The sequence below is a fragment of the Brassica napus genome, chromosome A7 (genome assembly GCF_020379485.1).
Source record: "Brassica napus cultivar Da-Ae chromosome A7, Da-Ae, whole genome shotgun sequence".
Lineage (NCBI taxonomy): Eukaryota > Viridiplantae > Streptophyta > Magnoliopsida > Brassicales > Brassicaceae > Brassica > Brassica napus.
This window is the reverse complement of record NC_063440.1, coordinates 7,892,571-7,917,264: the sequence shown is the minus strand read 5'-3', so window position 1 is coordinate 7,917,264 and position 24,694 is coordinate 7,892,571. Positions and strand designations below refer to the sequence as shown.

Below are 24,694 nucleotides of genomic sequence, written 5' to 3'. Positions count from 1 at the left end.
TTCAAATAACTTGCAAAGGCTGCTCATTCTTCTGGTTCCGAAACCATCTTCACCAACTGAGAACAATCCGTTGCAAAATGTAACAGTAAAATGCCTTAGATTCCCATACATTCTATTTCTCAAATGAGAGCTTTTATCTCCGAGTAAAGTGGTGACTGACTCGCCCTTGTATTCCTCGCTCCCTGACTGAGATGGAAGTCGTCTGGAAGACTTCCTGGAAAGTCGTCTAGTGCATTATATTTTAGACGACTAACTGGTAAGTTGTCCCAGAAGTCTTCCAGATCTGAAAAACCTGCATATCAAATCCAGATCTGAAAAACCTGCATATCCAAAAACGTTTAAATGGCTTAAAAACAGAAAAAATGAGTGGAAGATTGGATAAATCTACTTTTATAGAACACACAAAAATACATATCTAAAATTAATAGATCTACCTTTAAATGAGTGGAAGATGAGTACCATCTGATTAAAAACCTGTAAAAAAATATAGATTAGTAAAAAAGACATGAGACAAAACTGAAAAATTCATATAAAGTTTGGTGTTTTCAAGTCAAATAGATTACAGAGAGGTTGAAGAGTTTTAAAATGATGAACATTACATTTTTGTTACAGCCATTTGAGAGGAGTAGAGAGAATGTGTAAATTTTTCTTTAGATAAGGAGACAAAAAAATCCAATTAGGTTAAATATTTTTGATTCAGACGACTTCCTAGACGACTTACTTGTAAGTCGTCCAGAAGACTTTAATATTTTTAGCGGAAAATTAAAATATTTTTAGCAGGAAACTAAAATATAAGATTTCCCAGACGACTTACATTATTTAATCAAAGATCCAAGTAAGTCGTCTAGTTTAAATTATTTAAGCGAGAAAATATTTTTTTTAAAAATTTTAGGCGGGAATATTTGGACGACTTACATGTAAGTCGTCTGTTTTAGTTTCTTCACCAGACGACTTCTATGGAAGTCGTCTGGACCCTAAGCATAACCCCTAAACTTAATTAACTAACTAAATATTTCATAAAATCAAATTAAACTTCAAAAGTGCTTACTATACACAAAAATAAACACGTATAGGTAAAAATTTAATTTTTCAAAAAAACATTCAAGCTTTCCGAAATCTAACCCTAAAAATACATACAATACTACAACATATGTTGTCAAACCCTAGACCAAAGAATACCATGATTCACTACCTACTCATCTATGTTGAAAACAATTCAATTTTGTTATATTTTAATTTATATCACTTAAAACTGTTTATAATTACTTGTTTTAATTTTTTCGCTTATCAAAATATTTTTTAAAAAATTTATAAATTATTTTTAAGATCATCTATACCAGAAGACTTACTTTAAAGTCGTCCAGACGATTTTCAAAATATCAGACGACTTACTGGAGCTATATTCGTAAAATGACTTCTTTTTTTTTGGTCACAAGAGGCTGAGCTGTAATTTCACAAGGCTTTTAGGTTAATTTTGCATTTGATTCAAGTTTGGGTATAGGTTTGGGGTTAAAATTAAGTTGTGGGTTAGTTTTGGCAAATTTCCCTACAAAAGATGCATATTCATTAATTCATGCATGGCATATTGTGCGTTAAAGCTAGCAATGGGATGTTGTTGTGCTCCTGTTACAATGGTTAGACCCACCATGGAACTTTGGAAGAGGTTGTGAACCACTGGAGGTGAACATGCTGAGAAACAAATCAACGTTGTACTAGTACAGCCCGGCAGAAAAAGAGGAGTTGACAGCGCGATACCGTTCCGAGTTCAATTTCTGTTATACTAATCTTTTTGTAATTCCCCACTTTAGTTGGCTATTTGCATTTATTTCATAAGAAATAAACCCTTCTGATTTGATTTTTGGGTTTATCTAAGATTGGTCAATGAGAATGGTGTAACAAACGCAGTTATAAAAGGCATTACATTGGTAGAAGAATATATGATACAAGGATGATACACCAAAAGAGTAATAAGGAAGAAGAAGAATGCACTGTACTACAATAGGAAATCGAACAACACTGTGGCTCATGAAAGCCGGCCCAGGTTGACGAGTAGATATGGATAGGAAGGACACTACGATGGTACAAGGAAGAGAAAAGGACACAGTGAAAAAGTAAAACACGGGAGCGAAGAAAACAAGTTATTTTTCTTCTTTGTTTCCCTTAGCTATTCAGATATCTTTTTAGGTCTTGGCTTTGAGGGTTATAGAATTAGCTAACACCGCATACCAATCCTGCATTTGAGGGCACCAGAGCTGTAGGTAAGCATACTTACAACGGAAGATGGTTTAGCTCCCAAGCTAGAGGCTCTGGCATAGCTTGCAGGAGTAGCAGCTCCAGATCTAGTGAAGTAAGCACCATTGAGCATTAAGTCTCCCTGCGATCTCCAGTTCCATTGCTTCCATTCTCCTTGCCATGAACCTACCCTCTTTGTCACCTGTCAGAAAAATATAACATTCAGATATGTCCTACTTCACAAAGGTGTCATGATCAAGTGTAGTAAGCTTAGTTGTATACCTCTTTGGCAAAAGGGTTTGCTGGGGCAAGGAACCGATTGCCTTGGCTGTTGATGGTTGGGTTAGCACTTCCACCAATCGCATACATTACCCAGTGTGTGTAATCATTGTTTACAACATGGAAATAACCGTGCCTACACCTGAATAAACACACAAGAATCAGCACTCCTGATTTCTGAATCAAACAACCAGAAGGAAAAAAAGGGAGTAAGAACCTTGGCATTCTCTGTATAAGCCCCTCTCCAAAATGATTGTATGCTATTGTCACTTGCATCACCTTGTCTCTTGTGTATGAATCACTGTGTCCCATCAACATAACCTGCATTCCAAATCAAGAAAATTAATTTAAAGTCTTGATGTTCATAAAAAATGAATCATATTAAAGCTGTATTTCTCTGTAGTGTGATTAAGCTATGATCAAACTAAAAAAAATATCTCTTTTAACACAACCTAACTTGTAAAACTATACTAATTTGACAGCTAAGTATGAAGTTTTGACTCCAACCCACCTCAAAAGGTTTGAAGTTTAAATGATTTCACAACAAATTTAGCACCATTTCCAATATCAGTTTAGGTATATCCAATTTGGTAATATAAGGCCGAACCTGATCGATAACCGATTTTTTTAGTTTTACCGGATTAAACCGAGCTCTTAGTCAAACTTGAACTGAAAACAAATCCAAATTTCAAACCAAACTAACCTGATTTAATTGAAGGTACCGAAAATTTTGACTAAATTAAGCTAGAACTTGAACTAAAAATTAAAAAAACCGGTTCATTTTGGTAAAATTGTTAAAAACCGAACTACCCATTATCAAACCGAACCAAGTTTTTGTTAGGCTCAACTTGGCAAAGATTTTGTGCGAACCGAAAGCCAAACCACCAAAACCGAACTCGTTATGTAAGGCGATATAATGAGCAATGAAACGAACCTCGTTGTGATGAGTGAGATAGTTATTGGAGATGGTAATGGCTGTAGATCCCATAATCGCATCAATCAACCCATCAGCACAATTAGACAAAGAATTATGATCAATCCAAATATGACTCGACCCGAATATGGAAATCGCGTCACCGTCCGCCATCGTCCTCCACCCGTAATGCGACGGAGAGCTTCTCACCATAGCGTTACCCGTCCGTCTACAATCATGGATATTAATCCCATGTATAATAATATTCGTCACATACTGGATCGTGATACACGCGCCTCCCGCGATCGCGACATTCACGCCTCTTCCGTCGATGGTCTTGAAGCTGTTCATGATCAGCTCCTGTTTCAGGGTGATCACCATGTCCCGTTTGAATACGATCCATAACGGACGATCTTGAATCACGGCGTGACGGAGCGTTCCCGGTCTCGGGTTAATCACGTCGTTGTCCGATGGATCTGTGACGACGTAGTAACGACCGTCGCGTCCTCCGACGGCGTTGCGGCCAAAACCGATGGCGCAGTTGGCGAGACGCTTGCGACGGAGGTGCCAGTTCCGATCACATCGCCAGCAATCGTCGATTGGGTTTCCGGTGGCGCATGAGAAGAATCCTAGCTTCCTCCGCTCCGTGCTGTTCCTTATCGTCCTGCCCGCGAAAATCAAATTCACTCAACTAATTATATTTGCAGAAAGAGTGCTGTAACTTTAATAATTATTAAATCAACCCCGCAGAATTTTGGGTATATTGAAAAGCCCATAGATTCAACAAGATCACGTGTGAGAAGGACCAAAGAAGAAGAGGGACCCATGTGGTGTAATAAATGTGACTGCATATTAATATACGAAATCATATAACTTGTGATACGGACTATACGGAAAACTTTTGATCATTCTTTAAAAAAGACTAGGGGTTTGCCGGCGCTACGCGCCGGTTTTCTATAATTTTTCAGTTATTTTAATATATAATTTAAATATGCAGTTTGGTTGTTTATTTGGATTTTATGTGGTTTCATAAATTTAGAAAATAATTTCACTATATCTTAGAAAATAAACTATTTATCGAAGATATGAAGCTAAATTGATTTGACTATTGCAAAAGAAATTAAAGAAATATATACATGATAATTTATTTAAAATTTACTTTAATATTTTTAATTTTGTATTAAAATATGTTATATTTGAAAGATTTTGGGATAAATTAGATATGTTTTATATTTTAAATGAAGATACATATGGATAGTCTACAACTACATCTTCTTTTTTTTTTTCAACGAAATTGCATTAGGAAATAAAATAGAGTTTAGCCCGTGGGCCGGCCCGTTACATGGTTTGGATTTCAAAAATAGAAAAGTGGATTTTGTTTTGTCAAATTAAATTTCTAATGGAACCTAAACCAAGCAAATATTATTAAACATATTATAATCACATACTTAAGTAAACTATTGTACTTCAATATCATTAAGAGGAATGTATTAGAATCGATAGAAAAACATAGTTGTTTACGGTTTACAAAACATGATGAACAATCTAATATGCAAAAGAATGATTTATATTTTTAAAAAAATATGATTTATATTTTGCTTATACCATTGGCAGAACATGTAATTTTCACATAGTATGGATTTGCCACTTACTCTTAACGTACACCTACATTGGCCAAATTTTAGTTTTTTTTGTTGCTAAAACACGGTAAAGTTAAGAGAATATGGCTCTTATATGATCAAAACTCATATGCTATCTGATATCTCAAAACTATCTGAGTTTAGATACTCTCTTGAGACTCCTTTCTGTCTAGGAAATAGTATAATACATTGCTTTAATGTTATATATGACGGTGGACTATTTGGATGTGTTCGTTTTTTTTTCCTCGGTCGTTTTTTTTTTACATTGCTTTAATGTTATATAGCTTTGTTTATTCTAACTTGAATTGACATTAGTAAGCAAGATATGTCTGTGTTATGTATATAATGGAAAGTATATGAGTCATAATATGAAATAACATTTGTTTCTTTTGAAAGCTGAAAACCATCATACATTCAAACGAAGTCAAAGACTAAACAAATAATGAAACTGTTTGCAAAAATATTAAACCAAAACAAAGTTTTAAATAAGGGAAAAAACACTCAAGCTGAAAATAAAGAAGACGACCACTCAGCATGCATGGCGTTTAGGACGCTTAGCCTTCTGTGATTCATCCATGTCACTGGTACCTTCAGTCCCACCTTCAGCATTGAATCCAGAGCCATCAAAGACACTTGCAGTAGGCAAAGCTACTTCATCTTCCGCAGCAAGTGGGATTTCAGTAGGATTTGGCACAGGTGGCAGATCCTCTGCTGAGACAATCCTAGTAACAGTTATAGACTGAACCTTGCCTGTGAAGTTGAGTTTAGACACCTTGACCCTGAACTTATGTGTATGCCCAATAGTGTCGATTAAAGCTTGGGGGGCAGGCATCTGATGGCCAGCACTAAGTTCTTGATTAGCCTAAATAATTAAAGGAGGAACTAAGTGAGTTTCAATGAACTGGAAGGGGGTTTGAGTTGATGTCTAGGTACCTCAAAGTAGTTGGCAACCAATTCTGCTGCTTGCTTCCCTGTCAACTCACTTCCTGCATCACCAAGTAGGACGAAAACAGCCTGGTCATTACTGTCATAGACAGAGATCTCTGCACGATACCTGTCACAATAAACGTATACAAAAATCAAATTCTAGAAAGATGAAACAGGAAGCTGCGAGGTTAGAATGAATACTTTGCTTCACCAGAAACGTTAGTGTTGCCACACTTGGCGCACATCAACGAAGAAGGACCTCGGGTGGCCTTAGTGTGACAACCACCGCAAGAAATATAGTACCATGGACTGTCATGCTTAACATCACCAATTGTGGCTATGCAGTTGAAAGAAGCTTCCTGCAATAGGGTTGAAGCTAGTGATGACATGAATATGTTTTGTTTTTGACAGAGGTATCTTAAAGTTGTATTTACCTTGGCATATTCCTGCTTGATGTAAGCAAAGATCTGCCCAATTGTCATTGTCTCAACCCTAACAAACAGCATATATAGGTTACCGCATATAAACAAACTAATAAGGAAACAGTAGAAACCGATAACAAACAGCATGGCAAAACATTAAACGTTTGTATTAGCAGTTGGTTGGTTATGGTAATGGGAAAATTGATTACCTGCTACAGTTTTTGGGTTCACAGTTGTGACCAAAAGAACGGTGGGAGTGTCTTCACTGGATGTGAATTTCTTGTAAAAGTCTTTTGCAGCTTGGTCCCAAAGGTAGAGCTTCATAACTGGTCCACTGCAAAAATTTATTAAAAACATGGTATGTTTTAATAGGCTATCCTAGACATATGAGAATGTGATCATAAAATCAGTAAACACATACTCTTTTGTCTGCAAATGCACCAAAATATGACGCATGCTGATCATTTCGGACTCGTCAAGGATGGGGCGGTCACTGAGGGACTGTCCATTCACCAGCCTCAAGTGGCCGACGACATCTACAACATTGGTCATGAAGATCAGTAGAGAAATCAATTAAAAATTATTAAGCTAAAATCATTGAGCTACGCTGATTTTTAAATTCAGATAGATTACCGTAGAGGTCACCCCTGAGTCCACGGTTAGCTTGGAAATCCTCATGTGTATGGAACCTGAACCTGTCTGGGGGAAAAGAGACAGAGACAGGGATGTCGTCAAGGGGAGAGAGAACAGAGCCGTTGGAGAACGAAACTGTTAAACTCTGATCAGCAACGCGATAAATTTCCTTGCTTGTGGCAGCGTAAAAATTCTGGAGGGTGTAAGTTGCTCCTGCTTTAAGATGACGCCGGTATGTTGGAGCACGATAAGAGGATATGAAACCTTGCATCACAGTCCCCTGCAGGGGTTCAAATAATCCAAGTTTAAGGATGCTGGTTTAGAATACATGTAGTAGTCAGTCATAGTTCATGTTTAAAATCACTCAATACATTGTATCAAGAAAAAATCTCATAGAATAAAAATCTACTATTCGTTTTCATAGATTAAAAAGTCTCACTGATGCCAAAAAATATCTCTTAAAGTGTATATTAGATACACATTATACATATGTATTGTAAATCTCACTCAAAGTATACCCTTTGTTTCCTTCTGCAAATTATAGTGAAGCTCTGTTACAAATTTACGGTTCAGACTTACGATACTCTTTTACCAAAAAAAAAAAAAAATTTACAACACTCTAAGTATACATCACATAGACAATGTGCCTTTATTTTATAAATCATAAATAAGTTCCTACGAATGTTACCAAAACTATCTAATAAATCCACATGTTACATCTACTTTTTCCTTTTTTCAACACCGTTACAGCTAGCATGCATATAGGTAGATCACAAGTGAAGAAAATTAAGTAAAAAACAAAACAAAAACCCAATAAATAAATCGCATACAAATTGGGGAAAATGTCCCAATACTTCAAATAGCCTACATTGTTGAACATCTTACGTTCTAACAGAGAAACTACGACCATACTTAAATGATGAGATTTGGGACCATGTTGTACAAAACTTAAGACTTCAACTCGGATATTAAATATTTAACCAACTTCGATATATATACTCCATATAAATTACTTGTAATAATACTCCCAGTCCCAACGGAGGAAATTATAAGCTAAAGCTTTTTGTACCCTTAAAGCAAAATAACTAAACAAAGAAGAAGAATATAAAGCAAGGTTAATATAAAAAGCATGGATATGTTGTAACATGTCCGAGATCCGGAATAATAAAAGTTGGGGATTAGAACTCACCTGTTCATCGATGAGTAGAAGTTCTATTCCAATTAAAGTCCCACCTTTGGCGATGTTCTTTGCCTCCCAAAAATGGATCAATCGGAATCGAAGCTGTGACTCAGAAAGTCCCGGCGAGATGTCGTTGAAGTACATGGCGACGGAAGATTTGCCGGTGGCTAGCTGAGACTTCGTGGTGGATTTCATTGCCATGGATATCGTTTCTGCAGATTAAATTTTTTCGATTTAGGATGGATCTAGGTTTAGAAAGAGAGCTTTATATAGGAGAAGTATGAAGGAGAGATAGAACAGAACATTGAAGAATCGCTTTAACATAGTCATTGATGATAAGATAACGGCAAAAAAAAAAATTAGGGATTGGAGAAGATGAAGTGAAATCGTCGGGAGAGAGACTTCCGAAGCTTGAAGACTAAGAAGTAGGAGCTGGGTGGGCCAATATTTTTTTTAGAGAGAGGCCATACAGAAGTCTACCTTGACTATTAGAGAGAGCCCATACGTACAATCATAAACCAAAAAAAGTACATGGTGATGTGGCAAAACGAAATGTTCTGATTGGACTATTTTCCTGTCCGACGTGGACACTCTAAAAAGCCTCCCTCAGCCCCTTTTAATATAGTATAGATAATTCTATTTATGTGATGGCCTAAATAAATGTGAAGCCTCTAATACACAATATGAAATATATGCATATATTTAATTATATGTTTACGTCGGTGGAAAGTAGCGGCGACAGAGGCGCTTTAAATGGCGATCACGGCGTGTCTGTGTCACATATATATAGCTGTAAGAACTTGTGGCCCATGAAGATATTTTCTAAATTCAGTATACAGAGATAACATTTACGGGAAAAACTTTTAAATTTTATGAAAGGAAATTATGGGTGTGTACTTATGTATAATAATATATTAATATGTAAGGAATAAGGTAATAATATTTTTTTCAAGATTTCATAATATAATATGACATATTATATTTCTCGGAAGACAACTACAAATCATTTATCTAGAACTGATCGACTTCTTTATAAGATTTTTTATTTTATTAGTTATTCTATTTTGGTTTGATTATTCATACATACGTTTTATTAACATAACGTTTTTTTGTCGTAATAGAAAACTTTTTTTGGGAATAACATAATACTATAGGTAAGGAATCACAACGTTTGAGACTTATATGAAATGGCCACAGCGTGGAAATATATACAATAAAAATGTCTAACTCATCAGTAATTGAATACATTCTATTTTTGTTTCAGATAAGATATTTCGTCTGTTTTCTAAAAATAATTGTTTTATCTTTTACATATATTTAAAACATTAATTAATTTAAATAATTTTAAACTGACAGTAATCAATAATTATAGTAATTTTTAAAGCTTACAGTTTATTATTATTGAATTATTATGAAAACGTAAAACTAATATTTTTAGAAAATGTAGAATATTATCTTGGAGTGAATATTAATTTTTTTAAATGCTTTGAAGATCTACGAATAAGTTTAAGAGTATATCTTACATATCGACCAATGCAGCTACTTCTTCTGGGTTTTCAACGGCGTGTTCATTCCATGCACTGTCGCTTAAACTGAGAAACAGCCAAACAGATCATTACTTAAGCATCCTAACTGATCAAATCTGGATGGATGAGATTGAACAAGAAGTAAAAAACTCACTTATCAGCCGTTGATGAATTAGTCAGGCTCTGAGACTTAAGCTCCTCTGTTTCGTGAGCTCTGTTACAAAAAAGATGCAGAGATAACAAGTTACGTCTAAGCTTTCACTAAGAACGAATTAGTAAAAGTATTTGAGAATCTCTGAGCTTACCTTGTCGATGCATTTACACAGACAAAGAATGCAAGAACAAGTAGACTTGCTGAGAGAGCTAAGAGATTTCTCGAGACCGCCATTGTTAAATATATTGAAGCTCTCTCTCCTTTGTGTATGATGAAGAGGAAAGGAGTAGAGAGAGATATGTAACTTGGACAAGCTGAAGATTACAATATGCTTATATATAGGCAAGCAACGAAGGTGGAAAGAAGGCGCTTAACTCCGTTAAACTATTATATTGCTCGACGTTAGGATATCTGTTACGGCGGGAACATATAATTTAACGCCGTCTTCTATATGTTGTCTTCCGTGATATTAGGTTGACTTTAAAACATTATTTAGGGCATCGTTAATCCCGGTTGGCCGGGATTCTTCACTCATCATTTAACACTTTTTTTTACATTTTTCAGCTAAGAGACGGTTATTATATCTTTTATTTAAGAGATGATTCTTAATTTTTCTTAGTTAAAATCTAAAAAAACCTAAGAACCGTCTCTTATCCGAAGCTAAGAACTCCAGTTAAGAGACTAGGGTTAATAATGGTCTTACCGCCTTAGCCTTCATACTTTTGGTTGGTAAATTACCACTTTGCAGTTCCTTCTGACCAAATTTTATATACCTCTCGATAATCTAATGTATTTTTTTGTTAGAGTGCATACTTTGTAATAGTTATTTTAAGACTCCCTAGTTTTCTACTGTTGTAATCATATTTACACATTTATAAAAAACGTTGAGAATAATATCTCTAGTCTACCATTATTATCTTTACACGTTAAATATATTTTCAGTTGTGTTTTGCTTAGATCTCCGAGACCAGCTATTTTGCAAGAAAAAAAAAATATATTTTCAGTTAATTTTTTAGAAAAATGTACCCTACTAACTGTTTGTGGTTTAAAAAAATACACAAAACTCTATAAATTAATGTCAAATTATAATAATTTATTAGTTTTTAGTTTTATTAGTTTTTTTAAAATATGTATAGATTTATATTTTATAAATTTATTTTAAATAGAAAAATGTTTTAATTCAAAATAGATCGATTAAATTTATATATTTAAATCACATGTTTTCTATCAGAACATTTTATATATTTTATACATCTTGAATATGTGTAACTAAATACAAACACTTTTTATGTAATACAATAGTATAACAAAAAATTTATAACTAAATATAAAGTTCAAAATAAAATCCATTTATTAAAAATTTAAATTAAAATGTTTTATTATGTTTATATAAATTTTATACATAGTAATTATTAATCATGTTTTTAATGAAATATATATATATATATATATATATATATATATATATATATATATATATATATATTTGAGTGTTTTTTAAATATTATCATCTTCTTATTTTATCGATTTTGTACTAGTACAACTTAGAACCAAATTTATTTATTAATTTATCGTGTTTATTAATTTATCAAATATTAATTTGCAGAGTTTATATTGTACTTTATATCATTTAGATATGCATCATATTATCAAAATATTAATCAACTATGGGACATAAATATTTAGTAACATGGAGTCTTTTCTAGATTAGTTTGTTCTTGATAATAGTATATTTATAATCAAATCTAGCTTCGACAAAAATTGATTGGCCATTTTTAATACTTTTCTCATCGTGTTTTGTGTTTTGAGAAAAAAACTTAATTCACTTTTTTGAGAAAAAAAAAACACAAAAGCATTGTGTAAAAGCGTACATCAGATTTTATAGTTGTTTAATATTTATGGTTAGTAGTTTAGTTTCAAACAAAAAACTACATGCAAAATATATTTTCGTTCATTTTCATATCCTTTAAAACATTAATTAAAACCCAAAACTTTTTCTAAGATCAGTGATAAGTTGATCTAGTGGTTAAGTTTCTTGGTTAACAAAAATGTATAAACCTTGAGATCACCGATTCTGTTCACATTGGAAAGAGTCTTTTATTGTTAAATATATGGTTTAAGTCTTGTCTTACGAGATGTATAAGTTTTTTTCGGTATAAGTTTTTAATTTTATACCAAAGCTTTTCTTTTTGACAGAAATTACAAAGATAGACTAGTGGTAGAGAAACGAAAAATAAAACTAAACAAAGTAGAAGGGAAAGGAGAAAGCAACCTAATGACTTAGAAGACCATATACAAATTTCCCTAGCTAACTGGATAGAGAAGAGGAAAGAGCTGGACCATAAGAAGAGGTGTATAAGTTCACGAGTCCAAAACCTCTTTATCATAAAAATGTCATTTAGAATGATTAAAATGACAATAATAATTGAAACTACAGTGAACAACTTGGAATGTATAGGTTTTGCAATCCTAAAATACAGAAAATTAATCATTGAACTACCTAATTGATATTCTTACAGAAAAAAACGTAATAGATATGAATATGACGTACAATAATTCTTGATGAAAAAATTAGTCAACATAATTATAAGTTTGCTTATGCCCGTCGTTCCGGGTACTACAAAATGCATGGCAACCACGTCTAGTTTTGAAGCTTGGATATCTATATAATATGTTGAAAAAATTGATGGTTTTCATTTAAGTCGCCGAGCTGCATAAATTTGAGATTAGGTAACGTCTTATAATAAGAGTTTTGACGTCGTGGTTATGGATTATGACATGCCTGAATAAATTATCTGCATGTTTCTAAGTACAATGTACATACCCGTATTCTATATCGACGCAAAGAAAAGGGATGGTTCTCAAACTAACATAATCTCAAAGCATGTGACTGATTTGTCTACGAAAAGTTGAATTTAGGTATTAGTTAAAAAGATGTGTTCAAAAAGATGTATTAGTTATAAGGTTTATAATTCGACGATGGATAGATGCAACACACGTTCTGTTGAACCGAGTTATTCTTTTTTAGGTCAAGTACTATAACTAACATTCAATATAAAAATAAAATTATATGCACCATGCCAATATCCACTTTTTTTTTTGTAGGAATTACAAATTGAACAATTAAACAAATTAAAGAACAAACAAAATGTAGAGCGTTCTTATTGGAGCATTGTTTTACGATTAAAAGAAAAAAGAAAACAGATTGAATTTCTAAGAAGACGTGACTTACCTGAATTTGTGTTTGTATTTTTACCCAAACAAACCGCTTACTATGTTTATATTATTTTCCAGTTGTTTACACTTACTGCTTTTTTTTGTCAATCATTTGTTTCTTTTTCGTCAATCCATCAATTTGAAATTTTGTTAGAAAAGAAAACACCATCAACTCTTAAGTCTATCCGAATCTATTGATATATCACTACAAGAAAACATCGGGATACTGAGGGAAAAAATCGTCGGTATGTCGTCGGAATAACGCTATTCCGAGGACATACCGACGAAACAAGTCCTCGGAAATATCTCCTCGGAAATTCATACTTCCTCGGAATTCCGTCGGAATTTTCCGACGGAATTCCGAGGAAACAAAATTCCGAGGAAACGCCGAGGACACGAAGTTCGTCGGAAGGTTCCTCGGAAAATACCGAGGGAATTCCGATGGTCCAATCCTCGGAAGTTTCGACGAAATATTCCTCGGAATGTTTATCGGAAAATACCGAGGAACAAATGTTCCTCGGACTATTCCGAGGAACTTTCTTCCCTCGGAAAATTCCGAGGGAGTGGAGTTTCTCGGAAAATTCCGAGGAGCTTTCTCCCTCGGAAAATTCCGAGGAACTTGAAGTTCGTCGGAATTTGCCGAGGGGAGAAAGTTCCTCGGAATTTTCCGAGGAACTCCATTCCCTCGGAATTTTGAAAAAATTTATTTTTTTAAAAAAAATTAAAATTTTTAAAATTAAAAATTAAAATTGTATAAAACAAAAAATAAAACATAGTAGATAATATTCAAATTTAAATAAAACATTCAGAGTTTTTGGAAAAAAAAAAAACTACGGGTCTTGAATGTTCGGGAACGTCTCGTTCGGGTACATCCTCTTCATCATCTCCATCATCTGCTCGTTCAGCCTCTTCTGGGTCTCATAGCCCGCCTGTTGAGCTGCCATCTGGGTCTCCAACGCAGATATCCGATCATCCTTGTCCTTCAGCTGAGCCGTAAGAACTTCTGGATCAACATACGCATGTGGTGCAGAAGAAGGAGCAGCCGACCGGGAGCGACGACCCAAACCGACCAAACGTCCCTTTTTCTTTGGAACCGACTGAAATATAAATAACCAAGTTTAGATAATTTAAATTGATGATAAAATAAAAATCAAGAAATAATTAAATTGAACTTTTAAAAAAAAAAAACTTACCGATTCAACGATTTCGTTGATTCGAACCCGAGACAAGTTGGTCGAGGCCGTCGAATCGTCATCATCGGTTTGAAGCTGAGACACTTCGTCATACACCTGAGTTTGGACCAGGTCGACCACGTCCCTCACAAGACCATCATCAATCTGGCCGGTCTTCTTGTTGGTATACGCCCTTTTCATGAGGGCGAGATCATCAACCGGCTCGCCCTCATTTTCTTCCGCCTTGAAAAAAAAATAAATTAAACAAACATTAGAAATTTGAAAAAATGCATAAAAAATTAAATTCTGAAACTTAAATAATTGAAGAAAAAGCAGTTGAACTTACCATGCGATCCGCCAGAGTGGCAATTGATTGAGCACCCAAGTTATGCTTGTAGATGCCCTTTCCTTTACGGTCGCTCCTGCGGTTGTTGGAGTTGGTGGAAGAAGTTTCTTTCGTCTCTTCTTTATCCCAATGCGCACACAACTCCTTCCAGACCGTGTCGTTCATCGACTTTGGGACCTTTTAATTTAAAAAAAAAAGTTTAATAATTTTAAAAATAGTTTAATAAATTAAAAATTGTTAATAAATTAAAAACTACCTTGTTTACTTCCCACTTCTTCTTCCACTCGTACATCTGCTTCCCATAGTTGTCCATAACTTTATGGACAAAATGGTGATAGATAAAGAGCGTATCATCGGCATTCCAGTTGAATTCTTGCTGAAATAGTTTAAAAATAGTTTTTAAGCACAAAAATATAATATTTTAATAAATATAGAAAATAGTTTAATAATTACAAAAAAATAAGTTTTAATAATATTTAAAATGCCTAATAAATATAGAAAATAGTTTAATAATTACAAAAAATATGTTTTAATAATATTTAAAATGTCTAATAAATATAGAAAATAGTTTAATAATTACAAAAAATAGTATTAATAATATAAAAAATATAATTTAAAATTAGAATACTTACCGCATGCGCTGATCCCGTTCCCGGATCGGTTGAACCTAATAAAAAAAAAAATTATTAATAAAAAAATAGTTTAAATAAAAAATAGTTTAAAAAATAAAAGTTTAAATTACCATGTTTGACCATGTCCATGTGGATACTCAGTGAGATAGGGAAGATGGTCACGACCGGGCTGTCGAACCAACTCCGCAACCCTCATCACTCCCGGAGGACCGGGTGCAGCAGCGGGACCAGGAGCGGGTGCAGCAGCGGGAGCGGGAGCAGCAGGAGCGAGGAATGGAGAGGGAGATGTATGGTATGAGCTGTGGGGCGAAACGGAATCCTGAACATGGCTGGAAGAACCCCGAGACTGGCTCCCCATACCACCCCGGCTACGACGCTGGCGAGGCCGGATCTGATCATCATTAGACCTGTAAATTAAAAAAAAACATATTTAAAAATTAGTTCTAATAATTTTAATTAAAAAAAACAGTTTAAATAAAAAATAGTTAAAAACATAGTTTTTAATCACAAAAATATAAATAGTTTAATAATTAATAAAAAAAGTTTTAATAAATAAAAAATAGTTTAAAAATTTTAAAAATAGTTTAAATAAATCCCAAAAACATAATAATTACGAAAAATAGTTTTAAAAATGTTTAAAATGTTAAATAATTACAAAAATAGTTTTCATAATATTAAAAATGTTTAATAAATATAGAAATTTATATTTTACATATAAAATACATAAAACGTTTTATAACCACAAAAAAATGTTTTTAAAAATTATATAAATGATTTTTAATCTTAAAAAAAGTTTTATAGATTTTAAAAATGTTTAATAAATATATAAATGAATTTAAAATGCAAAAAATAGATTTTATATACTAAAAACGTTTTCAATATATATATATATAATTTCAAATTCGATTTTTATAACCACAAAATTAATAAAAACTAAAAAAAAAATTCAAATCAAGTGAAATACATAATCAATCTCATTCCAAAATCATCAAAATCTACCATTCACCCTAACAAAATCGATTTTACACAAATCTACCATTCACCCTAACAAAATCTATAAATCTCATTCCAAAATCATCAAATCTACTTAAAAACCATACAAATCTAACCTAAAAGAGTGGGATAGGGTTCTTACATGATTATGGGGGAGGATTAGGAGAGATTCGCCGGAAAAACGCGAGAGAGAACGGTGGAGTCGCCGGAAATCGCGAGAGGAGAAGCTGTGCGGCGCGGAGAGAAAGAGAGAAATGGGGAAGAAGATCGGGCTCGCCCTAATATTATGAGGCGTCCGACGGAAACTATCCGTCGGAATTTCCTCGGAAATATTTTTTATTTCCGTCGGAATTTCCTCGGAATTCTTTGATTCAATTTTCCCGAAATATTTGGCGGCTTGGTTTACCCGGTTAAATGAAAATATTCCGACGAACAAGGATTCCTCGGAATACCCTCGGTAATCTCCGAGGAATTTCTGAGGAACCAGGGTTTGGGGTTTTAAAACATCGATTATTTTCGCCGTATTTCATTTCTTATACAATTATAATGCATACCATTGAGGATTTTTGTATAGATGATCATAAACCATGAAATAACACAATTTCAAAAATAATTGTAAGTATTCCCTTTACCGTTTATTAAAGTGTATAAGTGTTTCTCTTATGTTGTGTGGTTTTCGTTCATGCAATCGTAAAAGTGTTTGTTATTGGATAAAACACCAAAGTTCATAGTTCCAAACATCATAATCTGGTTATGACACTTAATGAAGGTTATATACGTGTTATTCAATCCGTAAAACGTTGTTTTCGATTTAAAACCACAAGTTCCTCGGAATTTCCTCGGAATATACCGAGGAGATTCCGAGGATATCCTTGTGTTCGTCGGTATTTCCTCGGAATATACCGAGGAGATTCCGAGGAAAATGAATCTATAATCAAATCCCCAATTCCTCGGAATTTCCTCGGAATTTTCCGAGGAAATTCTGACGAACATAAAGAGTTCCTCGGAATTCCCTCGGAAAATTCCGAGGAAATTCCGAGGAATTGGGGATTTCAATCGAGAAGATCTATTCCGAGGAAATTCCGAGGAAAACCTATCTGTCCTCGGAATTTCCTCGGAATGTTCCTTTAAAAAAAAAAAAAAAAAAGGTCGACGCTAGTCTGTTTCCGAGTCGTCATCACCAGATGAATCTGAATCTGGATCTTGGTGAAACTCTCCAATCACTGGTTCATCCTCTACGTGAACGGCGGCTTCTTCTCCGAAGTCGGTTAAATCGACTACAAGGCCAACTCCACCTAAATCTTCTGCTGCACTTAAGTTGCCGGATGTGCTTGGTTGTAGTGGGTCTTCCAGCTCAGAACTTCCCTGAACTCGGCCTCTCGGGTTGAGTCTTGTAACAGTAACCCATGGATCATCTCTGTTCCTTACCCGGGGGTACTTGATATAACAAACCTGATCGGCCTGAGAAGCAAGAATGAAAGGATCATAATATTGCAGCTTCCGTCTTGAATTTACTGATGTAACACCAAATGCATCTGTTCTCACACCTCGATCTGGAGTGTTGTCGTGCCAGTCACAATAGAAAACAGTACAGCGCAATCCAACCATGCCCAAATACTTGATTTCCAAAATCTCATTTATGTGTCCGTAGTATACATCATCTCCTGATGCAGAACAAACACCAGCATCGTAAGTCATACTCGAACGTCTCCTCTTCTGAGTTGTGAATGCATATCCTCGAGTACAAAATCTCGGATATGACTTCACAACAAAGTTTGGTCCAACGACCATCTCGCGTATCCAATCGTCAAATGTTTCACCTCTGGCCAAACCATCACTCACATAAGTAAACATCCATCCACCAAATTCTCTCTGCTTCATTTCTTCTAGTTCGTCCTCTGTGGCGTATCTATATTCTAACCGCTTTCTGCCATGAAAATCCTTTCATATTGAAGAACATCTTCGCAGTTGGTGAGTAAATATGTTTGCAAATGACTGCGCTCCTGATCAGTAAGTCGACGGTCCTTTGGTTTTCCGCTAAGTCGTCCAACGTCTGTGAAAATGTCTGGAACCTTCCAATGATATGTTGCCCGTTCGCCTCTATCATCATGCCGAGCAGGTCTTCTGTTTTTGGTCTGAACTTCTGCTGGAAAGTAGTACTCGGCAAAGTTTGAAGTTTCTTCATTGATCATCTGTGCGACTATAGACCCTTCCACCCTACTTAAATTTTCACCATCTTCTTCAAATGGAACATATACCGCTCATACAGATACATCCATCTATACTGCACAGGACCACCAAGTTCCAATTCTCTTACCAGGTGAATAACAAGATGCTCCATAACATCAAAAAATGAGGGAGGAAATATCTTCTCAAGGTTGCACTGAATCACAGCTATGTTAGTCTTCAAATTTTCAATACCTTCAAGAGTCACTGATCTTGTGCATAAATCGCGGAAGAAACCACTTATCCCTGCAATTGCTTCATGAACATTTCGTGGTAATAGTTCCTTGAAGGCAAACGGAAGGAGACGCTGCATCATTACATGGCAATCATGGCTTTTCAAGCCAGTAAACTTTCCTTCCTTTCTGTCGATACAGTTACGCAAATTAGATGCGTAACCGTCTGGAAATTCCACATCGTTTGAAATCCAATCAAAGAACGCATCCTTTCCCGCTGCATCAAGTCGGTATATGGGAAAAGGAGCCCTACCACTCTCATCAACATGAAGTTCTGAACGAGCACATATATCGACTAAATCCAGTCTTGACTTCAAATTATCCTTTGTTTTACCTTGAACATTAAGGATCGTGTTCATGAGATTGTCAAAAAAGTTCTTCTCGATATGCATGACATCTAAATTATGCCTTAGTAGATGATCCTCCCAGTATGGCAGATCCCAAAAAATACTTTTTTTGTGCCAGTTATGTAGGTTTCCAACACCATCTACCGGAAAATGCTCATGTCCACCGACGTCTGGCGTCCTTTCTGCACCAAAATCTCTAAGTTGTGTCTTCAAATCTTTCCCACGAATTTCCGGAGGTGGACTGTCAAACACCTTCTTGTTCTTCGTAAACAAATTCCTACTTCTACGATATGGATGATCTGGTGGTAGAAATCTCCTGTGACAGTCAAACCAACACGTTTTCCTTCCGTGTTTTAGTTGGAAAGCATCAGTGTTATCTTGACAATATGGACATGATAGCCTTCCATGCGTTGTCCATCCAGATAACATACCATATGCTGGAAAATCACTTATTGTCCACATTAGTACTGCCCGCATTTGAAAGTTTTCTTTATACGAAACATCGTATGTTTCAGCACCTTGAGTCCATAGTTGTTGCAACTCATATATTAGTGGCTGAAGAAACACATCAAGTGATCTCTTAGGATGCTCTGGTCCGGGAACGAGAATCGAGAGAAACAAAAACTCTCGTCGCAAGCACAAGTTTGGGGGTAGGTTGTATGGTGTAAGAATGACTGGCCATAGAGAATACTGTCTTCCACTCTTGCCAAACGGGCTGAAACCATCAGTACATAATCCAAGGTAGACATTTCTTCTCTCATACGCAAAGTCGGGATACTTTGATTGGAAATGCTTCCACGCTTTTGCATCTGAAGGATGTCTGATCTCACCATCTGTTGAGTGCTCCGCATGCCATCTCATTGGTTTCGCTGTGCGTTCAGACAGATACAGCCTCTGCAACCTTTCCGTCAAAGGCAAATACCACATCCTTTTATATGGTACTGGAACTCTTCCACTCGTATCTTTATAACGAGGCTTCCCACAAAATTTGCATGAAACCCGCTGTTCATCCGCCCTCCAATAAATCATGCAGTTGTCTCTGCATACATCTATTACCTGATACGATAAACCAAGACCAGCTACGAGTTTCTGAACCTCGTAGTATGAGCCAGGAGCTACATTATCTTCGGGTAGAATACCTTTTACATAATCAGCAATCGCATCCACACAGTCTTCAGCCAAATTATAATCCGTCTTAATGCCCATCAATCTTGTAGCAGATGATAAAGCTGAATGACCATCTCTGCAACCTTCGTACAATGGTTGCTTTCCAGCATCCAACATATCATAAAATCTCCTAGCTTCGGCATTGGGTAAATTTCCCCTCTAAATGATCATTTACCATCTGCTCAGTACCTACACCGTAATCTACATCCGTTCTAATTGGATCTTCTAATCTAACCGCTGGCTGAGGTTCGCTAGTACTACCAAGTTCATAATCAGTTTCTCCATGATGATACCAAATTTTGTAACTTCGTGTAAACCCACTCAAATATAGATGAGTCCAAACATCCCATTCTTTAATAACTTTTTTATTTTTACAATTAGAGCAAGGACATCTTAACATACCTGTTTTTGCTTCCGGTTGTCGGTGAACTAACCCCATGAATTCGGTTATACCTTGTTGGTATTCTTCCGTAAGCAATCTCGTGTTCGGATCCAAATGAGGTCGATCGATCCAAGAACGAAAATAATTTGAAGAAGACATGTTTTTTATGAATCAAATTCGTGTGTAAAGAAAGTGAGAGGGAGGATGAAGATATGGAGTGAATGAAGAGGAAGAGGGGTGCTTGTATTTATAGTTGAAATCCTGCCGACGGTCCGAGGAAATTCCGACGGAATTCCGATGCAAACGGCTAGTTCGTCGGAATTTCCTCGGAATTTTTAAAATCCCCCAACGGCTCTCCAACGGCTCTCTAACGTCTATAATATTTCCTCGGAATTCATCGGTTTTTTCCGAGGAATACTAGTTTCCTCGGTATTCCGTCGGAATATTCCGACGAGATGAATTTTCCTCGGAATTCCGTCGGAATATTCCGAGGAAATTCCGAGGAAGCCAAATTTTGTGTTTCCTCGGAATTGCCTCGGAAATTCCTCGGTATATTCCGAGGAATTCATTTTCCGTCGGAACGTCCGTCAGAATACCGCTGTTTTCTTGTAGTGTATGGTTATTCGTCATAACCATTTAGATTTGTAGACTCCTCGAGAGAAGTATAAAATGTAAGAAGGAAATTCTAGAGGAATTATCGATATTCACCAAAAATACATTTTTGCAAAGTTTTGGGTGAGATCAGAGTTGGTGTCAAATATAATTTTAATTGGTTAAATCTGTTAGTGTGACTGGCTGTATAATGGTTACCTACGAACCGATTCTGAATGGTAAGCCCGGTTTGGAAAAAAGCTAGAGGAACCTGGCCGGCAAAATGCAATCCATACATGGGTCGGCTATTTTACCTCGTGGTAAAAGGGTGCTTAATCCAATCCACTTTAACATTCTCCAACACGTAACCTTTGCGCATTATTAATGTTCAAAAAAAAAAAAAAAACCTTTGCGCATTATTATGTTTTATCATTCTTGTGAGAGAGGAAATAATAATATAAATTTGATTTATCTTTGATTATTCATTCTGATGATTAGCAAATTATAGTATGAAAAATATAAATGCAAATTCAAGCGCAAAGAACAATTGTGGCCTACACTACGTCTCTATATATTTTCATATTATTTATCAATATATAAAACCAGCTTGACTTCTTAAAGTTTAATAGTTCACCATCATAAATCCAATGCATCAAGTATTATCACTAGCTAGGAGAATGCATCAAGTATATATATATTTCGAGCATTTTATTTGTGCGGCTGGAAAAGAAAAAACATATTATTTGTGCCCCATGTGCATTGAAACTTATTGATACATATGACTATATGAGGGTTGTCTCAAATAATTTTTTCATATTAACACAAAAAGAAATAGATTATCGACTTTAAGATTTAAGAATTTCTTGAATGAAGTAGAAAAGAAGAATTTCTTGAATGAAAAAAATCCAATGGCCACAATTAAAAAAATATACATGGATCCTGAAAAAGAATGAAACCCAAAATTATTTTTGAGAGAGTACAAAAAGAGAAAAAAAAAAAGAGAGTAATATATGGACACTAGTAAAAAACATCGCTACAGCCACGTTAATTTTCGTGGCTATGACCAAGATTTCGTGGCTATACGGAGCAGAAACCACGAAATGCTACGAAACGTAAAACGTACGTATACGAGCGTAGCAAAAAGAGCGCGTATCAAAAATCGTAGCAAAGTGCCACGTTTTGCTACGAAAGTTTTCGTGGCAACGCTTGCCACGATTTCAGTAACTTGCTACGATTTGATACGAAATATAATGTAGCAACAGGCACGGTTTTGCCACGGTTTCTTTCGTAACATATGCTACGTTTTACTGACGAAACATTTCGTGGCTAGTTTAACCAATTATAAAAAAAAAATTAAAATCAATTATAAAAACAAATTTGAAATTTATATAAAATGCTATATGCGAATAGAAAGTCATAATATCATTGAAACCGAAATATATTACATAAGAGTTGAAGTTTCAAACATTCAAAAGATCCATGAATTTGAACCAAAGTACACAAAATATTGTAGCTTAATACATGAACTGATCAAACCTTACATATCAAGTTCTTGGCACCACCTATCTAAATCAGAATGGGTATTGGTCGAGAGATGTTGTGGTGGAGCCGTAGACTGAGCTTGAGGTTGTGGGTGATGATGAGATTGAACTGGAGCTTGGGGCTGAGCTTGAGGCTGAAATGGTTGTGCAGTTGAGGCAGGAGTGGAAGCTTGAGATTGGAGAGTTTGCAGAATAATGTTGAGAGTTGCTTGGCTTGCAGACATCCCCCCTGTGACTTCAGTCTTGAAAGCATTGATCTCTGTCTTCAAAGCAGTGAAATCTTCCTTGACTCCAGCAATGTCTTCCTTGACTTCAGAAATGGTGGTCTCGAAGCCAGACATGCGCATATCCACGTCAAGGTTGCGCTTGAGTGAGACAGGAATTGGCACAGAAGGACTGCTGTTCTTGTACTGAGCACTGCCAAGGCCATAGATTGTGCCCTTCTTTGTCTTTCCTCTCTGCAAAAGGAAAGGAAAAATAATCATAATCAAGCATTTCCAATAACTAAGTAAGACAGTCACAAGCAACATAACTAAGTAAGACAGTCACAAGCAACATAACTAACTAGGACAGTCACAAGCATTTCCAATAACTAAGACAGACAGTCACAAGCATTTCCAATAACTAACTAAGACAGTCACAAGCATTTCCAATAATTAAATTAAACAACACAAGCATTTCCAGTAAGCTGAAATAAATAAAATGAGGATGAGAGAAGAGATGACCTTGATGTATTCTTGGTTGAGAAGGTAGCGCTTTGCATTTGAAGCAGCAGTGGAGTCGGTTTGACTGTCTCCATGTGGAGATCTAGCTTGTAACATCTCTTCAACGGCTTCCTCAACCTCCAGCACCAGCTCCTCTGTACGTTCGTCTAAGAAGGAGCCGTCTTTACCCGTGTGAGTCTTCCTCGCAAGGGCTGTGTATGAAGGTGGTTCATCCAAACCTTCATCAACCATCTATAAGAAAGGAAACAGATGGAAGTTAGACAACAGTTAAGGCAAAAAAAATTAAGAAAATAAACTCAAGGCAAAACTTACCATATTATACTGAATGTTAAGGAAACAGCGTGGGCCTGCACCGTGCTTGTGCATCTTCTTCCCAACTGGAGCAGACTTACGAGATTTTGCAGCTTTTGCACTCTTCTTTTTCGCTTGCTCAGTGTTGTACTTCTCAACCATTGTTGCCCAGTGAGCGTCTGACATGTAGGAAGGTTGCCGGTTATCTCTCCTTTTCTGGCTGATGCGGCCACAGACGGTAACCTGGGTTTGTTTCTTCCATTTCAAGTAGATTTCATCATGGAATTGGTCCTCCCAGTAGTAGTGTTGCTGCAAAAAACATAATATAAGTCATTAGAGTTAAACACTGATTGTTACTTATAGCTGAGAAAGGGAAAAAGAGAGGGAAAGAAGCACTTACAATAAACGCATGCCACCACTGATCCTTCTTCTCAGGTGGAACGAAGTTCCAGCTTGCCCACGACCCCCAATAGTTTCCCTGCCATGTTGCTCGGATAAAAGCATGGACTTCAGGATCAATACCAAACCTGAGACAAGACAATGGCAAACATCAAAAAAAAATCATATATTAAACTCTACACTTAATCTACTTATACACGGTTCATCATACAATTGTTTTTAACCTGGTCTAATGCTTTTACAAATACCTACAATCTATCAGTAGTAGTTTGCTACCTGTAATGTATAATAAAATCTAAATCATTACTAAGTCTAAGTCTTACTAAGTCTAAGTCTTACCACAATGCTCTAAATCTAAATCAGGATGATTGAAAAAGAACAATAATGTATGTGTTCATTGTTAAATGGCAAACACAATAGTTTAAATTTTAAAATCTAAATGCAAGATAGTCTTACCACAATGCTCCATTGATCTTGTCAGGATGGAGGTGTGGCTGGTTACGCGAAGATCGACCGTTTCCTTCAGT

The 24,694-nt window shown here is 35.6% G+C and overlaps 2 protein-coding genes across 4 annotated transcripts; both read right to left on the bottom strand.

The window, feature by feature from the left end:
* Positions 1–1,905: 1,905 nt before the first annotated feature.
* Positions 1,906–10,262, bottom strand: LOC106367682 (probable pectate lyase 10). The gene is made up of 7 exons (XM_013807511.3): positions 10,058–10,262; positions 9,907–9,966; positions 9,750–9,818; positions 3,446–4,088; positions 2,729–2,832; positions 2,515–2,653; positions 1,906–2,434 (listed from the first exon to the last, which is right to left on the bottom strand). The coding sequence occupies exons 1-7, from the start codon at positions 10,138–10,140 to the stop codon at positions 2,213–2,215; spliced, it is 1,320 nt and encodes a 439-aa protein (XP_013662965.1). The 5' UTR covers positions 10,141–10,262; the 3' UTR covers positions 1,906–2,212.
* LOC106431708 lies at positions 5,434–8,875 on the bottom strand. Of its 3 annotated transcripts, XM_048736515.1 has the most exons (8): positions 8,530–8,875; positions 8,236–8,438; positions 7,047–7,326; positions 6,835–6,949; positions 6,623–6,747; positions 6,426–6,483; positions 6,193–6,350; positions 6,034–6,118 (listed from the first exon to the last, which is right to left on the bottom strand). In XM_048736515.1, the coding sequence occupies exons 2-6, from the start codon at positions 8,425–8,427 to the stop codon at positions 6,470–6,472; spliced, it is 726 nt and encodes a 241-aa protein (XP_048592472.1). In that variant the 5' UTR covers positions 8,428–8,438; positions 8,530–8,875; the 3' UTR covers positions 6,034–6,118; positions 6,193–6,350; positions 6,426–6,469. The 3 variants fall into 3 exon arrangements, with proteins under 3 accessions (XP_048592473.1, XP_048592471.1, XP_048592472.1); XM_048736514.1 differs by having other exon boundaries at positions 5,998–6,118; positions 8,236–8,873; XM_048736516.1 differs by lacking the exons at positions 7,047–7,326; positions 8,236–8,438; positions 8,530–8,875 and adding an exon at positions 5,434–5,926 and having other exon boundaries at positions 5,998–6,118; positions 6,835–6,947.
* Positions 10,263–24,694: the final 14,432 nt, after the last annotated feature.